General features: G+C 43.2%; 1 protein-coding gene across 1 annotated transcript in view; it reads right to left on the minus strand.

Moving 5' to 3' along the window:
* The window catches only part of POLB (DNA polymerase beta), a 37,296-nt gene extending 13,376 nt beyond the window's left edge, over positions 1–23,920 (minus strand). Inside the window, exons 1-11 of the mRNA XM_004606839.2 lie at positions 23,738–23,920; positions 22,986–23,043; positions 21,455–21,521; positions 18,540–18,614; positions 17,537–17,595; positions 16,292–16,341; positions 13,551–13,602; positions 11,066–11,120; positions 10,894–10,966; positions 5,304–5,374; positions 3,175–3,261 (exon numbers count right to left, since the gene is read on the minus strand). Of these exons, the coding sequence (XP_004606896.1) occupies positions 3,175–3,261; positions 5,304–5,374; positions 10,894–10,966; positions 11,066–11,120; positions 13,551–13,602; positions 16,292–16,341; positions 17,537–17,595; positions 18,540–18,614; positions 21,455–21,521; positions 22,986–23,043; positions 23,738–23,798 (708 nt within the window). The 5' untranslated portion in view covers positions 23,799–23,920. The remainder of the gene's footprint in view (positions 1–3,174; positions 3,262–5,303; positions 5,375–10,893; positions 10,967–11,065; positions 11,121–13,550; positions 13,603–16,291; positions 16,342–17,536; positions 17,596–18,539; positions 18,615–21,454; positions 21,522–22,985; positions 23,044–23,737) is intronic.
* Positions 23,921–25,760: the final 1,840 nt, after the last annotated feature.

Raw genomic sequence — 25,760 nt, forward strand, 5'->3', positions numbered from 1 at the left:
GCCACATGGATAGATAGAGGGAGTATCACATGCTGAGTGAAGTTAGAGGGAGAAGGACAGAAAAGAGAATGATCTCTCTCCTATTTGGGATATAAACAGCTGCAGAGTAACAAATGCTCCAAAGAAATAGACACAAAGAGCATGAATACTGGTCTTCATTATGAATGCTGCCGCTGGAGGTGGAGGGGTATAGGTCAGAGAGAGGAAATAATGGCAGCTGGAGACGGATGGGGTGCTGAAAGGAGATAAAGTGATATGTGTAATTCCTATCAGCAACAGTACCATAAACCAGTTTCCACAGTGGCAGGCTGGCGGGGGAAAGGGGATGTTGTGAGGAAAATTGGGGAGACTGTTGAACAAAAGTGGACAAGGATGAAGGGATTGATGCTAGAACACTCTATGCCTGGAACTCAATCATAAATAACCATGTAACTTTGTAATTCAATGTTTCAATTAAAAACATTTTAGATAATTTAAATAAGATTTATGAACAGTCATTTTGAATGAATTGAAATCAAAATAATTAAAAATGGATGTTCATGGAGATAAATAAATCCTATCTTTACTCTATTTTATTATTTTTTTTCTTTTGGGGTCACACCCAGCGATGCTCAGGGGTTACTCCTGGCTCTGCACTCAGGAATTACTCCTGGTGGTGTTTGGGCAACCAAATGGGATGCCGGGAACCAAGCCCAGGTTGGCCTCGTGCAAGGCAACAAGGATAGCAAAGCCCTACCCACTGTACTATCATTCCAGACCCTAAATCCTATCTTTAATGACACACAAAACATGTACATACTTTTGGGCTTAGAGGACTCAAAACCAGACATATTCACACAGATATTAATGCCCAAAGACTAACTAGAATTATTTTTGCCTTTCCCCAACTTCTTTTGAAAATACTGGTAAAGTGAGAAACTCAACAATACATCTCTTGGAAAAGAGCACAGGATGAGACACCATACCCATGCCTCCAGACCCCACACCAGGCTGTTTAGGGGCGGGTAAGGGCCCTCCCAACCACTCCGGAGTCAGCCTCAGCAGCTGAAAACCTCCAGAACTCAACCGCCCCATGCCCACAGCCACTCTCCACATGCTCAGACGGGCGTCACCCATGAGTTAACCTATTCCTAGACGTCTCATACTTCACACCACTGATATTCCAAGAGCAGCTGATATTCCAAATCACATTTGATGAAGTTTAGAGTAGAAGGCAACCAATCTCAGGGGGAAATATATTTTTACAGCACACAGGTAAGCACACAGGCTCAACCTTTAACAACCTGTTACTAATCTCATACAGAAGGGATAAATGGCTTCTGGGTAAAATACAGTCTTCACACACTTTCTTCTAAGAAACCTTTTTGTCTCATTTTTAGTGGCTTATTCATAACAAACAATACAAAATAAATTATTTCGGGGCTGGAGCGATAGCACAGCGGGTAGAGCGTTTGCCTCGCACGCGGCCAACTCGAGTTCAATTCCCAGAATCACATATGGTCCCCAGAGCACCGCCAGGAGTGATTCCTGAGTGCAGAGCCAGGAGTAACTCCTGAGCATTGCCAGGTATGACCCCAAAAGCAAAACAAACAAACAAACAAAACAAAATAAATTATTTTGGTTCTGCTTTGGGGGCAAGGGTTGGGGTTAAGGATGGAAACATCCAAAATATGGTGATGAAAGGTGTAATGGTGGTGGGATTGGTGTTTGACTATTAAATGCAATCAAATATTGTGAACTATTTTATAAAAATAAAATTTTAAAAAAGAAAAAGAACTAGTAAAGTGTAACCAACTTAAAGAATATATTTCATAATACGTCAAAATTACCAAATATAATTTAATGGCAAGACTTTTTTGTTTCAGCATAAAGTTTATCACTTTAGGCATTTCTAAGTCTGTGGTTCTGTTGCATTAACCAAGTTGGTAAAAGGTGCGCAGAGAAAAGAGATTCGAATGCTATATTTAAGTGAGAAATAGAATAAGATTAGCCTTTATTACCTAGTTCCCTAGATTTCCACTTGCCCTCATGTCAGTTTTTAAGTAAGACTATTTTCTAATGTTTTCAATCCATTTGTCATTTATATCTTCAATAAACTTTTTTTGGCGGGGGGAAGAGCTTCAGATCTAGTGGCAGTCAGACTCTTGGTGAGGGGCCTGGAGGGGTCACACCCAGCTGAGCTCTGGGACAGAATCCAGGCCACCCAAATGTAAGTATGTGCTCCAGCCCTTGGAGAGATTTCTCCTAGTCCTTGAATCTCCAAATGTTTGTTTTTGTTTTGGGGCCAAATCTAGAGGTGCTCAGAGCTTACTCCTCAGGGATAACTCCTGGCTCTGTGTTCAGGGCTCACTCCTAGTTCTGTGCTCAGGGCTCACTCCTGGCTCTTTGTTCAGGGCTCACTCCTAGCTCTGTGCTCAGGGATCACTTCTGGAGGAGCCCAGGTGTCCGTGTGGTGTCGGGGATTGAATTAGAGCAGTCATGTGTGAGGCACATGTACTATCTGCTGTAATCTCTTTCCATCTTAACTCCCTAGGAAGACGACAGGATTCTGACAACTCACACTGAAGAATTTCACTGCCATCTCTAGTCCTATTAATTTCTATTAACTCCTATACTTACTTTTCTGCATAATATGTTTGCTTCTCATATATTTTATCACATTTCCTGACTCCTTTTCTTTCTTTGGTGTTGTGATAATTGCTCTTCAGACAATAGTAATCTCACTTATTGAAGAATTCTAAGCCAGAGAATACAAAAATATTTGCTATTTAAATAAAAACTTATGTACAGATATTAAAAGTAATATATATGTCTAAATAACTACTCAGATGGCATTTTTTAACAAGTGGGTGATTTAAAACAAAATTTGTTATCTTTCCTTTTCTTATTTGTTTTGTTTATTTGGACCATACCTAGTTGCTCAGGGCTCACTGACTCTGCATTCTGTGATTACTCTTTGGGGTGCAAGGTAAATGCCCTACCCATTGTACTATCACTCTGACTCCTAAAACAAAATTTTTTACTAAAATATTCTAGGAATAGAATCCTGTTAATTGGTCTTCTCTATGCTCTCATGATTGTCTTGTTTATCATACTGTTACAGAGTTAACACTCAGAAAGATTACTGAGTCTCCTAGGTTTCTTCAGACATGTTTAACTGGAAGGAGCACTTACCATGAACTTCGTTTCACCCTTTGACAGAGTATCTGTAATAAAGTGGACCTTCTGTAACTGTTCCACAACCCGATGTAACAACTTTGGCTGCAGAACCACAAGTAAGGAATAAGACAAAGAGCAAATACTGTTACAAGAAAACATTTCTGACACGAGGGTTTTTTTTTTTTTATTATCCTAAGACCAATGTCTATTTTTCTAACAAGATTCAACTTGTGTGTGTGCATTTTATTCATTACAATAACTCATGACATTTAATATTCAAACACAAATCCCACACCATTGTACCTTCTCACCACCATAAAAGGGTGTGAAGACTGTTGCATTTCATCCTGGGGCCACTGAGCCCCTGATAAGAGATTACAAGCATGTATGTTTAACCCAAACAGATATGTGCTACTCTTGGTACATCAGTGGGGTAGAATATGAGAGGTCCAGAAATTATGAAATTTATAATACGATTGTAGAGCATATTCACTCATGGATAAGGCCTATGTTGCTCTCTTCTGGGAGCTTTATTTCTGAGTCTTCGGATCTTGGCCATTAATGAAATTATATGGTGCTGGAGGCAGTTTGTGAGTATGACTGCCAAGCTATTGGAAAACTATGGAGCTGGGGGGCAGAGGCCCAGTTCTACTCTGATAGAGGTTGGAGATTTCAGTCATGGGTCCCCTATACCTAGGTTCTTCAGCAGTCTCAAAGATTCATTTTATTAGATAAACCTTTTTTTTTTGGGGGGGGGCACACCCAGCTATGCTCAGGTTACTCCTGGCTGAGTACCCAGGAATTACACCTGGTGGTGTTTGGGGGACCATTTGGAGTGATCTCTACAGAGCCAGGAGAAAGCTCTGAGTAGCACCAGGTGTGACACCCCCATCCTTAAAAAAGAAAGAAATTTTCACCACAAGAAAATATTTTCTAATTATGTACAGTGATGAAAGTTAACAAATTTATGATTCAGTATCAAATTATGATACTGAATCATTAATCTGTATATCTGAAACAAATTCAATGTTATATTTTAATCATATTTCAATTTAAAACAATTTAAAATTTGCCTTCACGGGTTTTCTATAAGGGGTCAAGTTTGTTAGTATTCTAGAAAACTATTTATGATAAACAGTAATCCTGAAAGTATTTCACTACTTAAAAACGGTCTTTCCAAATCTCAGAAGAGATTAACAAGCTGCAGAGATGCCTCTAGACCCCATGCCAGGCTGAACCTCATATCTGAGACAGCCTGGAGTGGGAGGTGGGTAGTAGGACCCATCCCAAAGAGCCCTGGCAGCTGAAAACCTCCAGAACCCAATCAATGCCATGCTTATGGCTGATCTCCATGGATGAGCATCATCCATGAGTGAATCTGCTGAAAAACTCAAGGATGCAGGTTTTGTGACCGAAATCTCCAAGCTTTCATGGAGTCAGGAATGGGTGACCTCCCTCCATCTCCCTGTACTTCCAGGAACCTGGCAGTCACACCCATGAACTGCATCTGATGCCATATAAGCTCATTGACGGCTACAAGCCAGAGACTCACTAATAAATCTAGGAAGAGAGCAACAAGCTGCAGAAATACCTCTGGACTCCAAAGTCACCATCCAGTTGAAAACTTAACTCCAGCTGTATCGACCTATTTAAAATTTTAGAGTTTCTGGAGTGCAAAACTGCAAAGCATCTCATACTTTATACCACTGATATACCAGGAATAGCACACCACATTGGATGGGGTGTAAAGTAGAAGGAAACTGATCTCAATTTAAAAACAAATATATATATTTGGGATATTCTTAATAAACAATAAAAAATAAATTATTTACAGACTACTACTGGGGCAGGCTTGGTTGTGTTCAGAAAAATTCAAAATATTGGTGGTGGGAAGGTATAATGGTGGTGGGATTGGTGTTGGAATATTCAATGTAATAAATTATTATGAATGTAAAAACCCATCTTTACAATTCCTTGTGCAAATATCTTCAACATCTTACTTTGCCTTTCACAGAATCCAATCAGTACAAAATATCCAACTGACTTCAAAATAAAAACTTACCCCAAGATGACTAAACTATCAGAGAAAAAATTCTATTTACTGCTGTGTAAGACTGGTTGCATTTGATAAAGTTATGACATACCTGTTTGGCTGATTCAGAGGTAAAACTTGGATGGGTCAAAAGAACATCCATGTCACCACTCGATTCTGCACCTATGAGTAAATGAAAAAATATATCAGATTCTTCAGGAACACTTATCAACAGGTAAACACAGAACTAAGATAATGACATACACAAAAGACTGATACTATTTATAACTCAACTTTCATTTTTTGTTGTTGTTGTTGTAGAAGGAGAATCATCATCTTATTTAGTTCCTGACATACACAAGCTGCTCATTCTCGGCCGCCTGGGGAAGGTGGTAGGGCAGGGTTGCTCGGATGGCTGCCCAAGGTGGATAGGCGCTGCCCACTCCCTGGGGGCCGCGTGGGTGGGCCTGGGCATGGCGATGTAGCCCAACTTTCTATTTCACTGTCTTTATATATAGAATAAAAAGATTTCAATTTTCTGTTCTATCCATATATATTTATGAAAATAGCAGTATTTGGAGTAAAACAATTATAGTAGTAATTAGTATTAAATAGAATATACATTGCATATAATTACCTCATTTATATATTAAATATACCTAAGTAACTACTCAATGAGTAAAAACAACATTTAAAAAAATATTTATTTTGACTTTCTAGGTCACACCTGGTGATGCTCATGAGTTACTCCTGGCTCTATGCTCAGGAATCACTCCAGGTGGTGCTCAGGGGATCATATGGGATGCTGAAAATCGAACCATGGTGAGCCATGTGTAAGACTGCTGTACTATCACTCCAGTCCTTAAAAACAGAATTTTACATTAAGTTTTTGAGTCATATGTGGAAGTGCTCAGGGGTTACTTCTTTCTGTGCTCTGGAGTCACTCCTGGGGTTGGGGCACCAAGCCTTGCTGGGAATCAAACCTAGGACTGCTGCAATCAAAGTGTGCTTAGCCCATTAAGCTCTCTCCGGTCCAAACAACCTCTCTGTTTGGTGTTTGGACACAACCTACTGGTGCTGAGGTACACCTGGAGGTGCTTTGAACTAACTGTCATGGGTGTAACTGCATATAAGGCAAGTGTCTTACCCTTCTGTCCTATTGTCTCAGCCCCCAAAAACATTTTTACAGGATCCTTTGATACCCGTCTATGGATGAGGGCGATAGCTGAAAGGTCAGAGTACATGCCTGACATGCAAAGGGCCTCAGTCTGGTTCCTAGCATAACACTACAATGTGCAGCTTTGGAGGCACCTGACCTGCACTGGGGTGAACTGGGTGGCCCTTGGCCCTACCAGGCCCAATAATTAAACCTTTTTTTTTTTTAGCCAGTGAGAAGAGCAGATTAGAGTGCACACTTTGCATGGGCCGACCCAGACTCGATCCATGGTACCACATGACCTCAGGGCATTAGTGGGTGCAGAGAACCCTGGAGGATAGAGAGACCAGGTACGGGAGGGCCACTCTGCAGTTCAAGAGACCAGATACGCAAGAGCCTCTGGCCTCAGAAGTCTCTGGTGCCGCAGGAGCCAGGAAGCACTCCATCCTTGGGATCTCGATGCTAGTCCAATCAACCAAATAGCACGGAATGGGCTGTCCCAAACTGGAGCTGCGCCAAGTACCAAGGAAACCCAGGCCCCCTGAACACTGCCTGGTGTTTCTCATAGAAAAATTTAAAGTAAAAATAAAATATTTCTCTGAATTATACATATCCAAAAATCTCAAATTAAAAATCTCAAATTATATGTATCCAGAAATCTCAAAACAGTTAAACATCTCTCTTTAAATGTCTTTTCTTTTTCAGTATTGCAAATGTGGGCTATATATTTCTCCAGAGAAGTTTCCCTGTTAATAAATTACTAAGTTTTTTTTGCATTAATAAGAATATATGCAGAAGCACTTAGAATTCTTAGCAAACAGCTGGCAAAAAAATAATTTTATTGATCTTTTTTGTAAGCATATCAAAAACATACTCCTGTCACTCCTGCAGCATGTCTATGAATTATCCTAACATCAACAATCTTTAACCAGGTCCTTAAACATAAAGACTAGATTGAAGGTATGCCAAAAGGACATTCATAAAACTATTTTCTCTTTTGTCTGTATATTTATTTTCTTGCTGGAACCACCAGGCCAACAGGCTCAGGGTTGTATCATGTAGGGCTATGATCAAATATAGGGGCTCAGCTATGAAATATTTATACTTCTGTCTTTGGGTTATCTCTTTGACCCCTTGGAAGATATCTCAAAAACATTTTTTTTTCTTTTTGGGTCACACCTGGCGATGCACAGGGGTTACTCCTGGCTCTGCACTCAGGAATTACCCCTGGCCGTGCTCAGGGGACCATATGGGATGCTGGGATTTGAACCCGGGTCGGCCGCGTGCAAGACAAACGCCCTACCCGCTGTGCTATCTCTCCAGCCCCAACAATTTTTTTTAATTGCCCTGTTTTCATTTCTTTCTCCTGAAAGCGGAATAACTTTTATCACTCACCTACCATAAAAAAAAGTATCTCTATTTATCTAGAAAAATAAACAAACAAAAAAATCAGAGCTGGACAAATAGATTAAAGGGCTGCAGACAAGCTCTGTGTGCTGGAGATGTGGATTCTATTCTCAGCTCTGAACAGCCCCGTGAGCACTGCCAGGAGTGGCCCCTAAGCACTGCTGGCTACAGCCCCAAGCAAAAGTGATTTAGAGACACATATATGCCCCAGCTGGGCAGACGGCTTAGAGGCAGAGCCCACTCTAACAGAGGGCAGGCCACATGGGGCTGACCCGGGATCCATCTCTGGCACTCTTGGTGATCTCCCCCGGGCACAGAGCCAGAAGTAAGCCTTGAGAACTGCCGAGTGTGGCCCCAACACAACAACAAGATGGTGGGCAGGTCTTGGTGAATTCCTGGCACTATTGGGAGCAGTCCCTGAGTACTGCCCATTGTGGCCCCAAATCAAAGGAGAGTGTGCATGTGTGTGTGTGTGTGTGTGTGTGTGTGTGTGTGTGTGTGTGTGTGTGGTGCGGGGACTGTTCTGGAGTGAAACAAGGGAAGAAACCTGAGGATGCAACAGAAGGTGAGATAATCAAGTATGGAATGCACTCAGTATGTGGGTATTCCACATCCCCAGTAGTACTGAGGGTTACCGGGGCTCTATCTGACAATGCTCAGGGCTCCTGGGCTGGTCCGAGTGGTGTGTGTTTTTTTTCCTGTTTTGTTATTTGTTTGGACACCACACCTGGCCATACTGTACAAGTTAATCCTGAAACTCGGGTCTGAGCTTCGGGATCACTCCTGGTGGGACATGGGGGACTACATGGGGTATATGGGGTACCAAGGATGGAACCCTGGTCAGCTGCATGCAAGGCAAGTCCATAGCTGTACTTCTGCTATGGACCTTGTCCATGATAAATCTCTGAGTGGTAAAAAGGCATGGAAGTTGGGCTGAAAAGATAGGTTAGGGGGAGGGATGCATGCTGTGTACATGTTCGACCCCTGGTACCGCTTTTGTACCCCACAGTGGCACTGTTGGGTGTGGCCCCAGGGACACGGTCCAGGTGGCATTTGAGCCTTGCCAGGAGGCAGTGGTTGCCTGAAGCACTTCTGGGCCCCAGCGACACCATAGTCCCAGGCCCTACCAATGAGCCATCCTACCCAGTTGGCTAAGTAAGGCTGGGGATGGTCCCCTGGTCACCTGAACATTGCTTGGGAGGCCCCTAAGCTTTTTTAACTTAAAAGGTATGCATATAATTAATATGTTAGCTGTGTAAAAAGGAAACAGAGGATTTATGTTTAAACTGTGTCATAGTTGCATGCAGAAACATTGGAAGGATACATAAACAAGTGGTTACAAATGAGGCAGTGATGGGAGGAAGTAGAGACTGGACAGGTTAAAAGAAAGAGTTCTCAGAAAATGTCCTTGGCTTGGAGTACCTGCCTTTTGTATAGTCACATGTTCAAATCTCTGGTATCCATATGCACAAAGCATGATTTCGCTCTGCTGTCTGTGATCTCTGATATCACAAGCAATTTGAGCTGCAAGTAGCGAGGAGAATGCAAGCACCACAAAAAAGTGCACAACCCAGCAAGCACTGCATCTAAAACAGATGCATCTGCCAGTCATGCAGCGCAACCTCCAGAGGGCATGCAATGATCCCGAGAAGCACCAGCAGGGCCTGTGTGCCTCCAGGTGGGCAACTAAGAGAGCGTAATTCAATGCGCAGCACAGCTAATGTGTGATCTCTGATGGATGCACAGCTGGACATGCATATATGCTCCGATCACTGCAATGACACCAATAACCCCCACACCCACCCCAAAAAAGGCAGGAAGGAAGAAAAAAAAGGAAAAAGGAAAGGTGGAAATGTTTGGGTTTTGTGCCACACCTGGCAGAGCTTACTCCTAGCTATGCCTAGTCATCACTCTGGGTGGGGATCAGGGGACTACATGGGGTGCTGGGGATCCAACCTGGGTTGGCTAATACAAGGCAAACACCCCACCTGCTCCATCCCTAGGGTGAAATATTTTTTTAGGAACACCTGATCCCTGGCACAAGATCCCAAACACTGCCAGGACTGATGCCTCAATGCAGAGCCAGGAATGGCCTTTGAACACTCCTGGGTGTGGCCAAATGAACGCCCCCGCCACCAGCCCATAAAAAACAACAACCCAGAAGATCACAAAGGGACAGACTGGCCTCAGAAACCAGACTTGGGCTAAGGAGATCATTCAAAAGACCATAGTCCAGAGTTTGATTCCAGCACTGCATGACCTCCCAAGTATTAGCTCACACCAAACCAAAAGTAGCCCCTGAACATTATCAGGTGTGGCCCCAGACCAGAAAGAATCCAGGTCTGAGACCAAAGAGATAGTACCAAGAGTAATGTGCATGGTTTGCACACAGCACAGCCAAGTTCGATCCCTAGCACCAGATATGGTCCCTGAAGCCCAGTCAGGAGTGATTTCTAAGCACAGACAGGAGAAACCTGAGCACTGCTGGGTCTGACTCCAAAACCAAGAAGAACAAAAGAATCCAGGTCTTTTGGTCCCTGTACAATGCTCTTTCTACTTATCAGCAACTACTTACCACTGCACTCTCCAGCCCCAAGTTACGTATTTTTAATATATATTTCTCACATACATCATGGAATTTTTAACACCAAGAATCACTGTCATAATATCACTGTCATCCCATTGCTCATCGATTTGCTTGAGCGGACACCAGTAACATCTCCATCGTGAGACTTGTTATTACTGTTTTTGGCACATCGAATACGCCACAGGGAGCTTGCTAGGCTCTGCCGTGTGGGCGAGATACTCTCGGTAGCTTGCCAGGCTCTCCGAGAGGGAAGGAGGAATTGAAGCTGGGTCGGCCGCGTGCAAGGCAAATGTCCTACCCGCTGTGCTACTGCTCCAGCACAACACCAAGAATAATACCACAAATAACCTAAAATTAAAAAGTATATCACCAGGGCTAGAGTGATAGCACAGTGGGTAGGGCATTTGTCTTGCATGCAGCTGACCAGGGTTTGATTCCCAGTATCCCATATGGTCCCCCAAGCACCACCAGGAGAAATTCCTGAGTGCATGAGCCAGGAGTAACCCCTGCACATTGCCAGGTGACCCAAAAAGAAAAAAAAAAGTATATTACCTCTTCTGAAGCTGCCACAGACTGTAGCAATGTACTCAGAATCCACTTTACTAACTTCATTTAGTACAATAGCCTAATAGAAAAAAGATCATAAATCAGTATTAGAAAATGGTTTTTCACCACATGATATTCTTAATTCTAATAAAAAGAATACAAATCAGCACACTCTTACTTGCATTTGCAACATCTCTTCTCGAGGAATTCTTTTCTCAAAATCCTCAAAATATCTATAAAGACAAAATAAGTAAAGAAAAAAAATTTCTGTGAATGACTGCATTCATTTGTAATTGACTGCATTTGTAATTGTGAATGACTGCACTCATTTGTGTCTTCATTTATTATACTTCCAGATACTCCCATTAAATATACTCATATTCACATAAGTAGGCTAGGCCGTATCCAAATCAGACTGCTCCCATTTGGGAAGTCAAAATATTACAATTTATTTATTGTTTTTAAATCCTATAAACATTTAAAAATATTCTACAACATGAGTGAACTCAGACAGTATACTAAGTGAAATAAGGCAATCATAAAAGATCAAATATGTTATGATTTCAATTATAATAAATATCTACATTAGACAAATTAATCGCGTCAGCATTTGCGTGGCTGCAGGGAATGCAGGGAGGACATGGGCAGCTGGCAGGAACAAGGAGGGGCTGCTAACATGGACAGACAGGCTCTTCCAGTGAAAACAAAAAAAATTCTAACATTGAAGTGAGCTGTATGAATGTATAAAATCCCAGTGGCTGTTATTATACAACTCAATGGGTGAGTTGTATCACATATAAATTACACTTCAATAGGTTGCAATAAAATATTATCTTAGTAAGATGCACCATTAAGAATAGTAAAGCAATTGCACAAAACTGATTCTTACAATCACCAAGTTCTGCAGATCTCTACGATGTAAATACCAGGAAAATAAGAACCATTACCATGCTGATCTCTTACTGGGTCACAGTTTTGCAAGGACAACATAAGTTAAAGAAATAAACAAAAATATTCAAAAAGTCAAGTAGACTGACTTGCCAGAGGCTGGTGGGCAGCTCACAGCAGGGCACTTTCCAAGCACACATGAGGCACTGAGTTGGATTCCCAGCATCATGCACTCGCACTCCCCAAAACAGAATAGCTATCAAATCTTGTTTATTTTAAATTTTTTAAATTTAGGGGCTCTGTAGTCCTGGCTCTGCAGTGCTCAGGGGACCATGTGTGACATTGGGGATGGAGTCCAGGTCAGCTGTATGCATGGCAATCGCCCTGCCTGCTGTACCATCTCGCTAGTCCTCACTATAGAATCTCTGCTCTATATCTGAAACTAATCAAGCTATATGTCAATTATATTTCATTAAATCCCCTTCCCTCAAATACCTGAACTGCCAATCAAACTATATAAGAACATAGGAGCTACACATTTCTGCAAGTACTTAGCTAAGCATGGGGAATAATCAATTACATTGGGGTTCCACATATATCTGGCAAACAAAATAACTACTTGTCCTGAGATACCACATGTCTACTAGTTCTTCTTACACTGTTATTTAGTTATTTGGGTTTTATTTCCAAATTAAACTTGTTTCATAGTCACTTCCTATCTTTTCAAAGTGTAATCTATACTAAATTTGTTTATATCCTTCCCAAACCTACTCCAGTGCTTTGTACAATGTAAGCATGAAATAAACACCAGCTGGCTGACTGATGCCCTTAGTACTATGCATTTTAAGACAAGTTCCCCAAGAGAGCCAAAAGAATGAGGGGATAGTCAAGCAACCAAAAGGAATTAAAGTAATGACAAAAATGTGTGAATACAGGTATAAACTCAACAGGTACAATCTGCATTATATATTTGTAATTTTATATAGGAAAATGGCTGAATTTAGTTAAGTTTGAAAAACTATCACAGTCTACTAAAGAATAACCATAAAAATTGTGCTTTTATATTTCATATCAAAAGAAAATATTCTCAGTTATAGCCATGCTGCTGGACTCCCCTTCCCCCTCTCCCCACACCAGGCTGCTTCATTACAGGCACCCAGGAGGGCGGCAGGTGAGGCCCTTCCCCAGTAGCCAGCCAAAGGGACCCAGCCCCGGCAGCCGAAAACCTCCAGAACTCAACTCCCGCCATGCTCATGGCCACTCTCCACATGCTCAAGCAGAGCCTCACCCACGAGGGAACCTACTCCTGGACCACGATGACATCTCACACCTCACACCACTCATACTCCAAGAGTAGCGCACCACACTGATGGGGTTTAAAGTAGAAGGCAACCAAGCTTAGAGGGAAATATACAGATATATGTGTATATATATATATATATATTAGCACACAGGTCTCAACCTTTAACAACATGTTAGTAATCTCTTATAGAAGGCCTTAATTGCCCCAGGGCGAAATACAACAATCTTCACAAACTCTCCTCTAAGGAAAGTTTTTTGGAGCATTTTCAGTGATTCAGTCATTACGAAAAATACAAAATAAATGATTTTAGTTCTGCTTTGGGGCAGGGGCTGGGGTTTGGGATGGAAACAACCAAAATATGGAGGTGGGAAGGTGTAATCATGGTGGAACTGGTGTTTGAATATTAAATATAATCAAATATTGTGAACTACTTTATGAAAATAAAATTTAAAAAAAGAAAATATTCTCTTACTTCAGCCCAATTCGCTGATGATGGTTCAATTTATCTTCATTTTTTCGGAGGTCTGTATAGAAGATAAATGTGAGGTAAAATTTAAACATTTTGGGTGGGGAGGAAATGCTAAATTCAGTGTTCCTATTTACAAAGAACTTTCAAGAAAATACATAATAATTCTGAAAAGACAATGAAATATTTTTTGATATTAAGAACTAGATGAAATTCTTTAAGTCAATACAGGAAAACTTAGCAGCTGATGTCATGATCATTTTAACTTCCTGAATCAAAATTTCAATTAGTTAAAATAAACAGAAAAAATATACATGGATCATAGCAAATTTCATTGACTACAAAAAAAATTGCAGGCTTATAAGAACTATATTGCTTAATTTATGGGTAGCAGTAGCAATATAACCACAATTTCTCAACATACTATTTTACTTAATACTAAGTTCATTCATAGTGCCCATTTGTTCATTCATTCCTTCATTCAATTAGTATTTATAAGTAACAATTTGTGAAGCAAATAAATGATAATCCTGAGAAAGGAAATTGATTACATTCATTTTAAAATTTAAAATCTTTCAATTGTATGGTTGTATCTTAAGTCCAAAAATTACTTATTTTCTTTTGGGTATTCTTTTGCTGCACACAAGTATAGGACTGAACTTTGTTAAAGAAATAGCAAAAAATGTATGCTCTGAAAGCAATTTCTATAATCACTTATATATTCAAAATAACAAATCCCTTGGAGATCTAACATGAGAAAATAAACATCTTTATTATATTTATGTGTGTACAATAAACACTAAGGACTATGCTTGGACATAAGGACTGGGGATGCGACTCAGTAGTTGCGTGCATGCTTTGCATGCATAACACCTGGGTTTGACTGCTGGCACTGCAAGGGAAAAAAAGACTGAAAATAAAACAAATACTAAATTGCTATTGAGAGATAATGACAGAATATGTATTTGTTATATTATAAGCTACGAGCTATAAAATAATATAAAAACCATTACACTGTAACAGATTCATTACACTCCTAAGGGATGCAACTCAATGTTTTAAAAAATCAACTCTTGACCTCTTTAACCAATATTTCATTGAGGTAAATGATATATGTCATGAGCCAAAAAGCATAAACCCAGTCTGAGATGCAGATGTAATTGAGTTATGCTCCAACAATGTGAGTCACACAACTGTTCAGGTTTTGCTTTGGGGCCACACTGTTCAGCGTTTATGACCTGCTTCTGGCTCTGTGCTCGGAGAACACTCCTGATGAAGCTCATGAGGCCATATGGGTGAAAGGGACTCAAACTGGGCCATCCTTGTGCAAGGCAAGTACCTCACCCATTGTACATTTGTCTGGCCCCTCAGACAAATTCTTAAAGTACTAATATTACTAATTTATGCTTACAAGTCAGTTATTTTTAAGTACTGACTAAATCACCAAGCACTTTGTTAGGTGTATTTATTTATGACTACACTAAATCAGAAGTGGCAGAAATCACGATTCAGAATTACAGTTGAAAAACTGAAGTGCCATGTTCATCTATTCTAATCTGTTTTGGTTTTGTGTTTGTGCCACACCCAGTGGTTCTCGGGACTTATTTCTGGCTCTGTGCTCAAGGGGTGACTCCTAGAGGTGCTCAGTGGGTCATATAGTGCTGTGGATTAAACCAGGTCAGCTGAGTACAAATAAGCATTTTTTTTTTTTTTTTGCTTTTTGGGTCACACCTGGCGATGCACAGGGGTTACTCCTGGCTCTGCACTCAGGAATCACTCCAGGCGGTGCTCAGGGAACCATATGGGATGCTGGGCTTTGAACCCGGGTCGGTCGCGTGCAAGGCAAACACCCTACCCACTGTGCTATCACTCCAGCCCCACAAATAAGCATCTTAACCCTAACCTTGTTCCATCTTTCTTGCCCATTCATCTATTCTAATAAAGTCGTTGAGATTATATTCAAACCCAGGCCAATCACTAAATCTGACTATATAAATTGCCCATAAGCATTTGGGTTGTTTGTATAGAGAGAAATACACACACACACACACACACACACACACACACACACACACACACACACACACACACTACGCACCACTGAAAAGTATGGTTACAAGACCTAGATGCTATTATACAGTCTTTGAAAGCAAAAATTTCTTCAGTAAGTATTTAAGTATCTTATAAACTCTTTCTTAATACATGTAACTTAGATTTTAAGCTGTAAAAGACTTTGTCTAAAACTTTCAAAGATTAAGGAAACAAAGTTAACTTAAATAAAATACCGTAAATGAAATCACTCCCTTTAAACAATCAAAAAAATAAACTTCCTACTATTCTTGAATTTCTACTGAGTTGCAAACCTAAACATGTTTGACAACATAAACTACTCTCTACTGTAGTTAAAAATAAAAAACTAAAGGCTGGAGGGATAGCACAGTGGGGAGGGTGCATGCCTTGCATGTGGCAGACCTGGGTTCACTACTCAGTACCTCATATGGTCTCTGGAACTTGCCAGGAGCGATCCCTGAGCACAGAGCCAGGAGCAAGTCCCTGGTGTGGCCCCCCAAACCAAAATCAAATAAAAAAATTAAGAATCATCACTTGTATCTATTGAGAAGTAGTTTTTCAAATTTTAACTTTTAGGGCAATTAACAGTCCTTCATGACTATATTTAACTTGCAATTAGTAACCTATTATACATATTCATAATATACCTATTATACATACATATTATACACACTCACCTTCTAATGTTTTAATCCCTTCATCAACAAACTTCCTTGCAGCAGAGGGACTACAGAGAAAGTAAAGTATCATCTCAATATTAAGTAAAATTTTGGATTCTTATAACAAATAACCAACTTGTCACATTCAACATAGAAAAATTACTGAGTTTAACAAGACTCGCTAAGACATTAAATGGCTACTTTGGTAATGTTCAATTTTATCTAAAGAAATTTCTTGAAACCTCAATGAATAAAAACAACTATGATCCTCAACTGAGAAAATCTAAGCAGCTAGGTTTCATAATATTCAAATGCTTTACTTACAAAACAGACATAAGGCACTTGAAAACTTCAAATGAAATTTACTGGGAGTCTATTATGTACCATATACTCATTTAAATGCTGAAAGTACTTATATTCCAACTGGGGTGAAGACAGAACAGGGAGAAAGATAATAAACAGCTACATTAACAAATAAGAACTTCAAATTTATCATAATGTTGTTGGGTTCCCAAGGTGTTATGCCCATTCTTATGGAAAGATAAATTATTTCTAGCAATGGAATCAAATCAATTTCATAGTAGAGGTAATGTATGAGGGCTTTTATAATAGAAGCAGCAACTACAGAACCAGCTTTGGTAAAGTAAGCAGTGGAAGAATGAATTTCATAATTAAACGGGCAAAGTTACAAGCTGACAGGAAGCAGCATGTTTGGGTAAAGGTGTGTGGATGATTCAGTGGTAATCCCAGTGCCACTGGCACATGCCAAGCACAGTCCTAGAAGCTCTGCTGGGGGGAACTTCAGAACCTCAGTAGTGTATAACATCCAACAGACTGCACCAGGTTTTCATGACCCTTGGCAAGCACTGATGCCAAGCATGAAACCACTGAGGAAGCAGGATATGAGCACCACAACCAAAGTGTGTAATTCTCTCATGAGTACCACAACTGTGTGTGCAACCCCTATCAACACAACAACAAATGAAAGAGAACGGGAAAAACAAAATCAACCCTGGGGCCAGAGAGATAGTACAGTGGGCAGGGCGCTTGCCTTGCACCTAGCTGATCAAGGTTCGTATCTTGATCAGAGGGCCATATGGGATCCCCAGCATCCCACATGGCCCTCCTAGTATTGCCAGGAGAAATTCCTGCGTGCAGAGCCAGAAATAACCCCTGAGCACCACCATGAATGTAGCCCAAAAACAAGACAAAAAAAACCAAGCTTATTTCTGCTGTCTACTTGAACAATAAAATAGTTCTTACCCAATCCCAGTAACTCGAGTGAGGAAATTAATAGATGAACTTGTATCATCCTGCCTAATCTTTAAGGGAAAAAAACAACAGAATTATTGAAATGCTTTAAAGACCAGCTTTTTCTTTTCTCCTCTTCATTTCTAGGCTACACCTGACTGTGCTTGGATGCAGAATGGGTGCTGGGCTGGAACTCAGTCTGGTCCTGGGGAAGGCAAACACCTTAGGTACTGTTCTCTCTCCAGCCCAGACTCAGACCTTCTCAGGGAAATACATCAGTTTGCTAAGGGACCTGGGTAACATACATGGAAGCATCATATATAATGTTGGTGGTGACAGAAGAAATCACGTAGCAGCTAGAGCTTAGCTCTTGAGTCAACAATTAAAATAAATTCATGAAAAACCAAAACAGATTATTATCATTTTATATTTTTATAAATTAAAATAAAACAGTAAAAAATGCCTGGGGGAGTTTAGGCATAGAAATTCTAAAAGATAACAATGTAAGGGGCCAGAGAAAGAATACGATAAGGGTTTGATCCTCTATACCTTACGTGGTCCCTAAGCACCTCCAGGAGTGAGTGATCCCTGAACACAGAGTCAAGATTAAGCTCTGAGCACCACTGGATATGGCCCCCAAACAAAAAGATAACAATCTAGTTAAATCTACAGTCTGCTTCTAAATCTTACTAAAAGAAGAGTCTGTGATATCATAAATATTAATGAAGACTTACTTCTGACTCTGTGCTCAGGGATCACTCTTAAAGGGGTTCAGGGGACCAAATGGGGTGCCAAGGGTTGAACTTGGGTCGGCCTTGTGCAAGGCAAGCACTCTGCTGGCTAAACTACCTTTCCAGCCCCAATTTCAAATCTTAAACAATAGAACAATTTAAATCATAAACTCCACTCCTCTTGCCTTCTTGTCTGGCCAAAATGACATTAGTCATCCTGTAAAGACACATATAATAGTTGCCAAAAGTGTAGATACGACAATCAACGTAAGTAAATATCTTACCTTTTCCAGTTTCCGCAATTTTCCAGTTGCTAAAAACTCATCAATCTTTTCAGCAATTTTTGTCCCTACTCCAGGCTGCATAGAAAAAACAAAAATTACAAATAGAATACTAACAAATTACTGTAAGTTAAGTAGAAAATGAGAAATTACAAACACTGCAGTTTTAGAAAATAGGATACAGAAACAGCCACAGGGAGGAAAACATACTCTCAAAGAAAAATGTCTGCACGACTGCCCCGAGCAGCTTGACCATGTCAATCCTGCGGGCAGGGAGAGGGGACTGCACGGGAGCTGGCTCCTGAGGATAGAAACGTCTGTGTGAGTAACTAAGTGCCCTGGAAAGATTTCTCTCCAACAGCGGCTCTGGGTAGAAGCAAGCTGGGGTGCGTGGGCAGGCTGGCTGTGGGGCCTGGTGAAGACGGGCAGTCCCGGGGGCTCACTCCCCTGGCAGCACAAGCTTGTGTGAATGAACAGGGCTCTCCAGTCCAACGGGCACTACCGTAGGGGATGGAAAATATTATGGAGGCAAACCTCCCTGAGCACCGCGTCTGGAGACCCAGCATGGGGGTATGTGCCCCCTGGGCAGGATCTGCCAGATTTGTGGCTACAGCCCACCCAGAGCTCCCAAGCGCAACTCGAAGCAGCCCTGGCTTTGATCCTGGTCCCTGCTGGGGTCCCAGCTGCTGCTGCCACTGCCACTGCCACTGTGGCCCAGAGGATGCATCACCATTGACAAATCAGCCTAGACAAGGGGGATGTTGGGGCATGGCAGCCTGATGGTGCCCTCATTCTTCCTGACACCCCAACATCGCCACTACGCCTCTAGACAGAGCCCAGCAAACTCAGACCAAGTTTTCTGAGAAATTTAATTGCTAAAATTTAGGTATGTGGGAGCCACACCCACAGACCACTTCCAGCTCAGCCATACAAGCTCATTTATCCACCTGGCTCCAGAGCCCATAAATAAAAGAGATGAAAAGTTGCAGATAGTCTCGGACAGTGCAAGGCTGAACAAACAGGAGTAAATCAGACTGGGGTGGGTTTGCCTGGTGGCCGCCCAAGCAGAGCCCCCAGCAGTGGCTTGCTCCCAAAATCCAGACCTCCATCATGCCTCCAGCCAGGATCCACCAACCTCATGGAGATAATAACCTGCTGAAAACTCAGGTATGAGGGTTTGTGACTGAAATCTTCAGGCTTTCTTGGGGTCAAGATGGGTTATCTCCCCCCAGCTCCTTGTACCTCCGGAAGCCCCAGCAGTCACCCCCACAGACCAACCCTAGTGCCACCATGTAAGCTCTTCTGACCCTGCTTCAGAGACCCATAAGTCAATCTTGAGCGAGATCAAGCTGCAGTTAAACAAGAGTAAATCAGAGCGGGGGCGCATTTGCCTGGGGCCCGGCCAAGCAGAGCCCCCAGTGGCTGCTCGTTCCCACAACCCAGATCACTGCCATGCCCTGGCCAGACTCCACCATTTTGGAATGAACCTCACTGAGATATTAATCTGCAGCTATTCAGGTGTGCAGGTTTTGTGACTGAAATCTCTCTTGGCTTTCTTGGGGTAGGGACAGCTACCTCCCCCCACCACCCTGTACCTCTGGAAACCCCAGCAGTCACATCCACAACCCAAAGCTGCCACCCAGTTAAAAAAAAATCTCCTCCAGATGTACCTTCCTGATAAAAATACTGAACACTGTAAACAAACACAATACCTCTTAGCAAGCACCTGTATTGCAAACCACAACATACAAAAGGAGAGAGAAAGAAAGGTGCCTGCCATAGAGGCCGGGGAGAGGGAGGAAGCAGGTGGGGGGGATGGGAAACAGGGGACATTGGTGGTGGGAAGGCACACAGGTGGAGGGATGGATGTTGGAACATTGTATGACTGAAACCCAATCATGAACAGTTTTGTAATGATCTGTCTCAGGATAATTCAATTTTAAAAAAAGAAAGAAAGAAACAAGGTAAGGGAATAGAAAATAGTTAATGAAAGCAGACCCCGAGATTCTACAGATAGAAACTGAGCTCTTAATATTAGGGAGGAAAGGGCAGGAGAAAACAGTGGTAGAAAGTGGAATGTTGGAACTTGAGTGGTGGGAGTGATACAGTGACACTGTGTACCTAAAATATTAACACTATTGTAAGTCACAGTACTTCACTTTTTAAAAAGTGAGGAAGTAAATGAGGTGGTGAGACAAAACTTAACCAAATGCAGAGGTGAAAGGTCCAGGCTGTGTTGGTGAAAAGTTAGGCAACAGTGTACACCAAAGCCATCACTGCCAATCAACATAAGTGGTGGGAGGTGTGGGAGGGAGATTGTAGGGAACATCCCGCAAGGCCCTAGCAAACCACTCCAGGGACTCACCACCCGAGTGCAAAGCCAGTCGTAAGCCCTGAACACAGCTGGATGTGGCCCCAAAACAAAATCATGTGTGTGTGTGTGTGTGTGTGTGTGTGTGTGTGTGTGTGTATGTGCGCGTGCACGTATGTGTGTGCATAATGCTTTGTACCTATTAGAATGCCATTATAAAAAGACAAGAGCTAACAAATACTGATAATTATTGGTGGAATTATAAACTGATACTGCTACTATGAAAAAAAAAAGATATAGTGAATCTCAAAAAAATCAAAACCAGGATAGAGAAAAAGTTTAGTGAGTGGGGGTCTTGCTTTGCACCTGGCAGACCCAGGTTCAATCCCTAGCACCCCAAATGGTCTTCCAAGACCAGCCTTGAGTAATCCCTGAGCACAGAACCAGAAGTAAGTTCACACAGCCAGGTGTGGCCCAAAAACAAAAATAAAAATTAGAACTACTATATCCAGTAAACACACCTTCAGAGAGGCATATACAGTTTAGTGCAAAACCAACAGATTCATACATGTGTGACCTCTTCAAAGAACTTCCCTAATACACTCACCAATTTCTTAGCTTCTGCTCCACTCTTTATTTTGTGTGGGTACTTTGCTATCACAGATGCTGCTTTTCTACGAGACAGGAGAGAAAAAAAGTCAGTTAGAATTCAGTCCTGTCAAGCCTAATTCCCTTACAGTGCAATACACATAACAAGTAGCTCTCACCAGGTAAATAATTTTCCACCTTATGTAAAATCATACCAGAGTAAAACTTGAAAAACTCAGAGGAGCTGATAGGCCACTTAAGAGTATCTTAAAAATATTTGAGAATATGACTTTATTTTGGGAGGGTAGAGTGGGAAATCATACCCAGCAGTGCTCAGGACTCAGGGACCACTCCTGGTGGGGCTCTGGGGACCTCATGGGATGCCAGGAATCAAATGCAGGTTGGCCCCGTGCAAGGCAAGCACCCTACCTGCTATACTATGGCTCCAGCCCAGAATAGTATGACTTTAAAACTCTCAAGATTTATATGTATCTTGCTATATCTTGTATATATGTATATAGCAAGATACATATTTATATTATATCATCATCATCATCATCATCATCCCGTTGATCCTCGAATTTCTCAAGCAGTCTCAGTAACGTCTCCATTCGTCCTAGCCCTGAGATTTATTTATATTATATACCAAATATAACTACCCAAAGACATTTCACTGCAGCTATAAGGAATTTTTCTTCCCAGATTTTTGAATGAAACATGGAGGAGAAATAATGACTTTGTGCAAAATAAAAGCCTAGGGCACCAATAATCCACTTGTTTTAAAGGTTCTAACTGTTAGAAGGTCATGGAAAGTAGGAAAGAAGAGAAAGCAAAAAAGGAGGTCTCTGAGAACTACCAACATTAACAGATAAAAGAGGTGAAAGAACAGAAAGGTATTCCTCAAGTAAGTCATGGGTAATATTTTAATGAAATGAGCTAGTGGTTAAAGCAACCAAGAGTCCAAAAGATGAGAAGTAGAATTTTCAGAAGAATGGTTGAAAATAAGAAATGAGCAGGGTTGAGGCCATTCAAACAAATAACACATTATTCAAGAAAGTTAACTAGGAGAGCCAGGGTCTACCAGAGAGAAACAACAGTGAGGGCTTTGTTCCTATCTTGCAAAACTGAGGGACTCTGACATGCTCAAAGGCCGAAGAGGAGCAGGTGGGTGTGGGGTTAATGGGTAGGCCAGGGTCTCCTGAGATGGACAGGAGAAACAAGGTGGTGACTGGGACAGTGCAGTTTCCTACATGGAAATTACATGATTGGATTGGGAATGAGAAACGAGAGCTCAGATGGTGTCTCTGGGATTCCCAGTAACAGGTAAGAAAAGAACTAGACTTAGTTACTTGGGCCACGGCTATTTCACTGGGCAGATTTCATCAAAAGCACACTGCCCTTTCCGGACCTCACGAATGACGATCGGAAAATAATGCCTATTTCCAGTTAGACTCCGGGCAGCGGGGCTGGCGGGATGGCACAGGGCGAGGCCCCGCTGGACACCCCTGGGCAGGCAGGCGTGGCCCAACCCGGAAGCCGGACAGTCCCACCTGTAGGCGTTGGCCTTGTGGATGGCCTGGTTCACGTTCTTCTCGAAGTTGGCGAGCTCTGCAAAGGCGGCGGGAGGAGGCTGGTCAGCGAACACGCGAAACCGGCTCCCGGGAGACCGGGGGGGGGGGGGGGCAGTGCCGGCCAGGAGCCCGACCCGGGGAGGGGGACGGGGCAGCCGGACCCGGGGAGAGGGGGGACGGGGGCAGCTGGGACGGGGGAGGCACAGGGGATTCCAGGGACACGGGGGGAACTGGGGACAGCCGGGACCCGGGGAGGGGGACGGGGCCGCCGGACCCGGGGAGGGGGATGGGGGCATCTGGGACGGGGGTGGGGGGCACAGGGGACAGCAGGGACTCGGGTGGGACACGGGACAGCCGGGACCCGGGAAGGGGGGTGGGGGCAGCTGGGACGGGGAGGGGGCACAGGGGACAGCAGAGACCCGGGGGGAACAGGGACAGCCAGGACCCGGGGAAGGGGATGGGGGCAGCTAGGACGGAGGAGGCACGGGGGACAGCAGGGACCCAGCGGGAACAAGGGACAGCCGGGACCCGGGGAGGGGGCAGCTGGGACAGGGCGGGGGACGAGGGACAGCCAGGACCGGGAGGTGGGGGGAGACAGGGGACAGCCGTGACTGGGAGCGGGGAGGAGCCGGGGCCCGAGCCGGAGAGGGACGGGGGGCAGCAGGGACCCGAGAGGACGGGGGCAGCCGGGACCCGAGGCGCCGGGGGGACAGCGGCCTCGGCCGGCTCACCGATGAGCATGTCGGTGATTCCCCCGTTGAGCGTCTCCTGCGGCGCCTTCCGCTTGCTCATGGTGGTCTGCAGCGCACCCGGTGGCCCGGCGGCCGGCCGGGCCCCTCTCCAAGCGCCAAGGAGGGGGCGGGACCTGGGGGGCGGGGCCACGGCGGCGCAGGCGCGACACGCCCAACAATGGCGGCCCGGGGCTCGGCGCCGCGCGGTGACGTCTCTGCAAGCGCCGGGGCAGGGCGTGGGTGAGGGCCGGGTGGTTCGGCTGGTTCCTCCAGCTAGTAGTCTGCCTCCTGTGGCCACGAGCGCGCCGGGGCAGAAAACTCGAGCGTTCGTTTTCTTTTAGCTGATTGGCTTTGAGTGATTTACTGTATTCCTGATGGTTCTCCCTACCCGTGCTCGACACCACATCCACCACCTCCCTTCCGTCCCGAGGGTCCCAGCCCCCGGCCCGATTCAGCCGCTCTGCCTTTGGCCCTTCGTTGCTATCGTGCTGAGTGTCAGAGTCCCAGCACCGGGACAGATCATTCTGAATCGTGCCTTTCCTTCTGGCCACACTCAGCATGGTATCTCTTGTTCTTAAGCTGCATAGTATTCCACTGTGTAGATAGAGCACGATTTTTTTGAGCCCTGCGGCTATAGTTGGGTATTTGGCATTTTCAATATTTTGCCAACTACACTAAATGCTGTGATGAACACAGATGTGCACATATCCCTTGGAATTAATGTTTTTGTGTTTGGGGCATAGATGCCAAGAAGTGATATCACTGGGCTGTATGGTAATTTCATTTCGATTTTTTGGTTTTTTTGCAAAGCGCACACCGAGACTTTATTATTCCTGCTAGCTGGGGCCGAGGTGTCCTGACTTCGCAGTCAAGTCGGAGCTCGACCCTGGGTGTTTGCAGCCAAGGGTTTATATATCCATCCTGGGCGCGTAGGCCTCAGGAGCAAGCTCAAAGAAAAACAATTCCAAAGGCAAAAGTAACTTCAAACATTCCAAAGCGAACAAAGGCAAACAAAGGCAAATTATCAAGAAAACAAACATTCCCAATTAAGAAGACATTCCCAGTTCCCATATATCAAGAAAGCATCTTATCAGCTAGACACAAAAGTATGAAAGGATACATCTAAAGAGGGGCGATTTGGGCAACACATGTGCTTGGGCACATGTGCTAGACCACATGGGCACAAGCAGCACATGGGCTTTTGATAGACCTCCTTATTGCTTTACATAGAGGCTGAACATGAAATATACATGTATATATTTCATAATGGGCTGGAGCAATAGCACAGCAGGTAGGGCGTTTGCCTTGCACTCAGTCAATCCGGGTTTAATTCCTCTATCCCTCTCAGAGAGCCAGGCAAGCTACTGACAGTATCTCACACCCCTGGCAGAGCCTGGCAAGCTACCCATGGCAGATTCCATATGCCAAAAATAGTCGCAAGTCTTACAATGGAGACGTTACTGGTCCCCAATCCAGCAAATTGATGAGCAATGGAATGACAGTGATACAGTGATATTTCATAATATAATAATGAAAATGTGAAATCCATGAAAAAACACTTTATTATTATTTGTCTTCTGATTCCTCTGTGCCTCTTGGAGAACCGGGCAATTTACCAAAAGTATCTCGCCCGCATGGCAGAGCCTGGCAAACTGTCCCTGGCGTATTCGATATGCCAAAAACAGTAACAACAAATCTCACAATGGAGACATTACTGGTGCCCACTTGAGCAAATTCATGAAAAACAGATAGTGCTACAGTGCTACAGAGGCTGAACAGATGATATTTCCACCAACAAGGAATGAAGTCTCCATTCTCACCAGAATCCCGCTAACACTGGCTGTTTTCAAACTCTTTGTTATGTGCTATTCTTACGGGAATGTGATGATATCTCAATGTTGGAAAACCTGTATTCTTAACCTGAAGCATTATCTCAGTTTTTCCAATACATTTCTCTGAAATTCTCACCTTATAGTGGAGAAAAAAATGAATCCAAATTTGATTCTGAGGTTGAAACTTCAAA

The sequence above is a fragment of the Sorex araneus genome, chromosome 1, assembly GCF_027595985.1.
Source record: "Sorex araneus isolate mSorAra2 chromosome 1, mSorAra2.pri, whole genome shotgun sequence".
Lineage (NCBI taxonomy): Eukaryota > Metazoa > Chordata > Mammalia > Eulipotyphla > Soricidae > Sorex > Sorex araneus.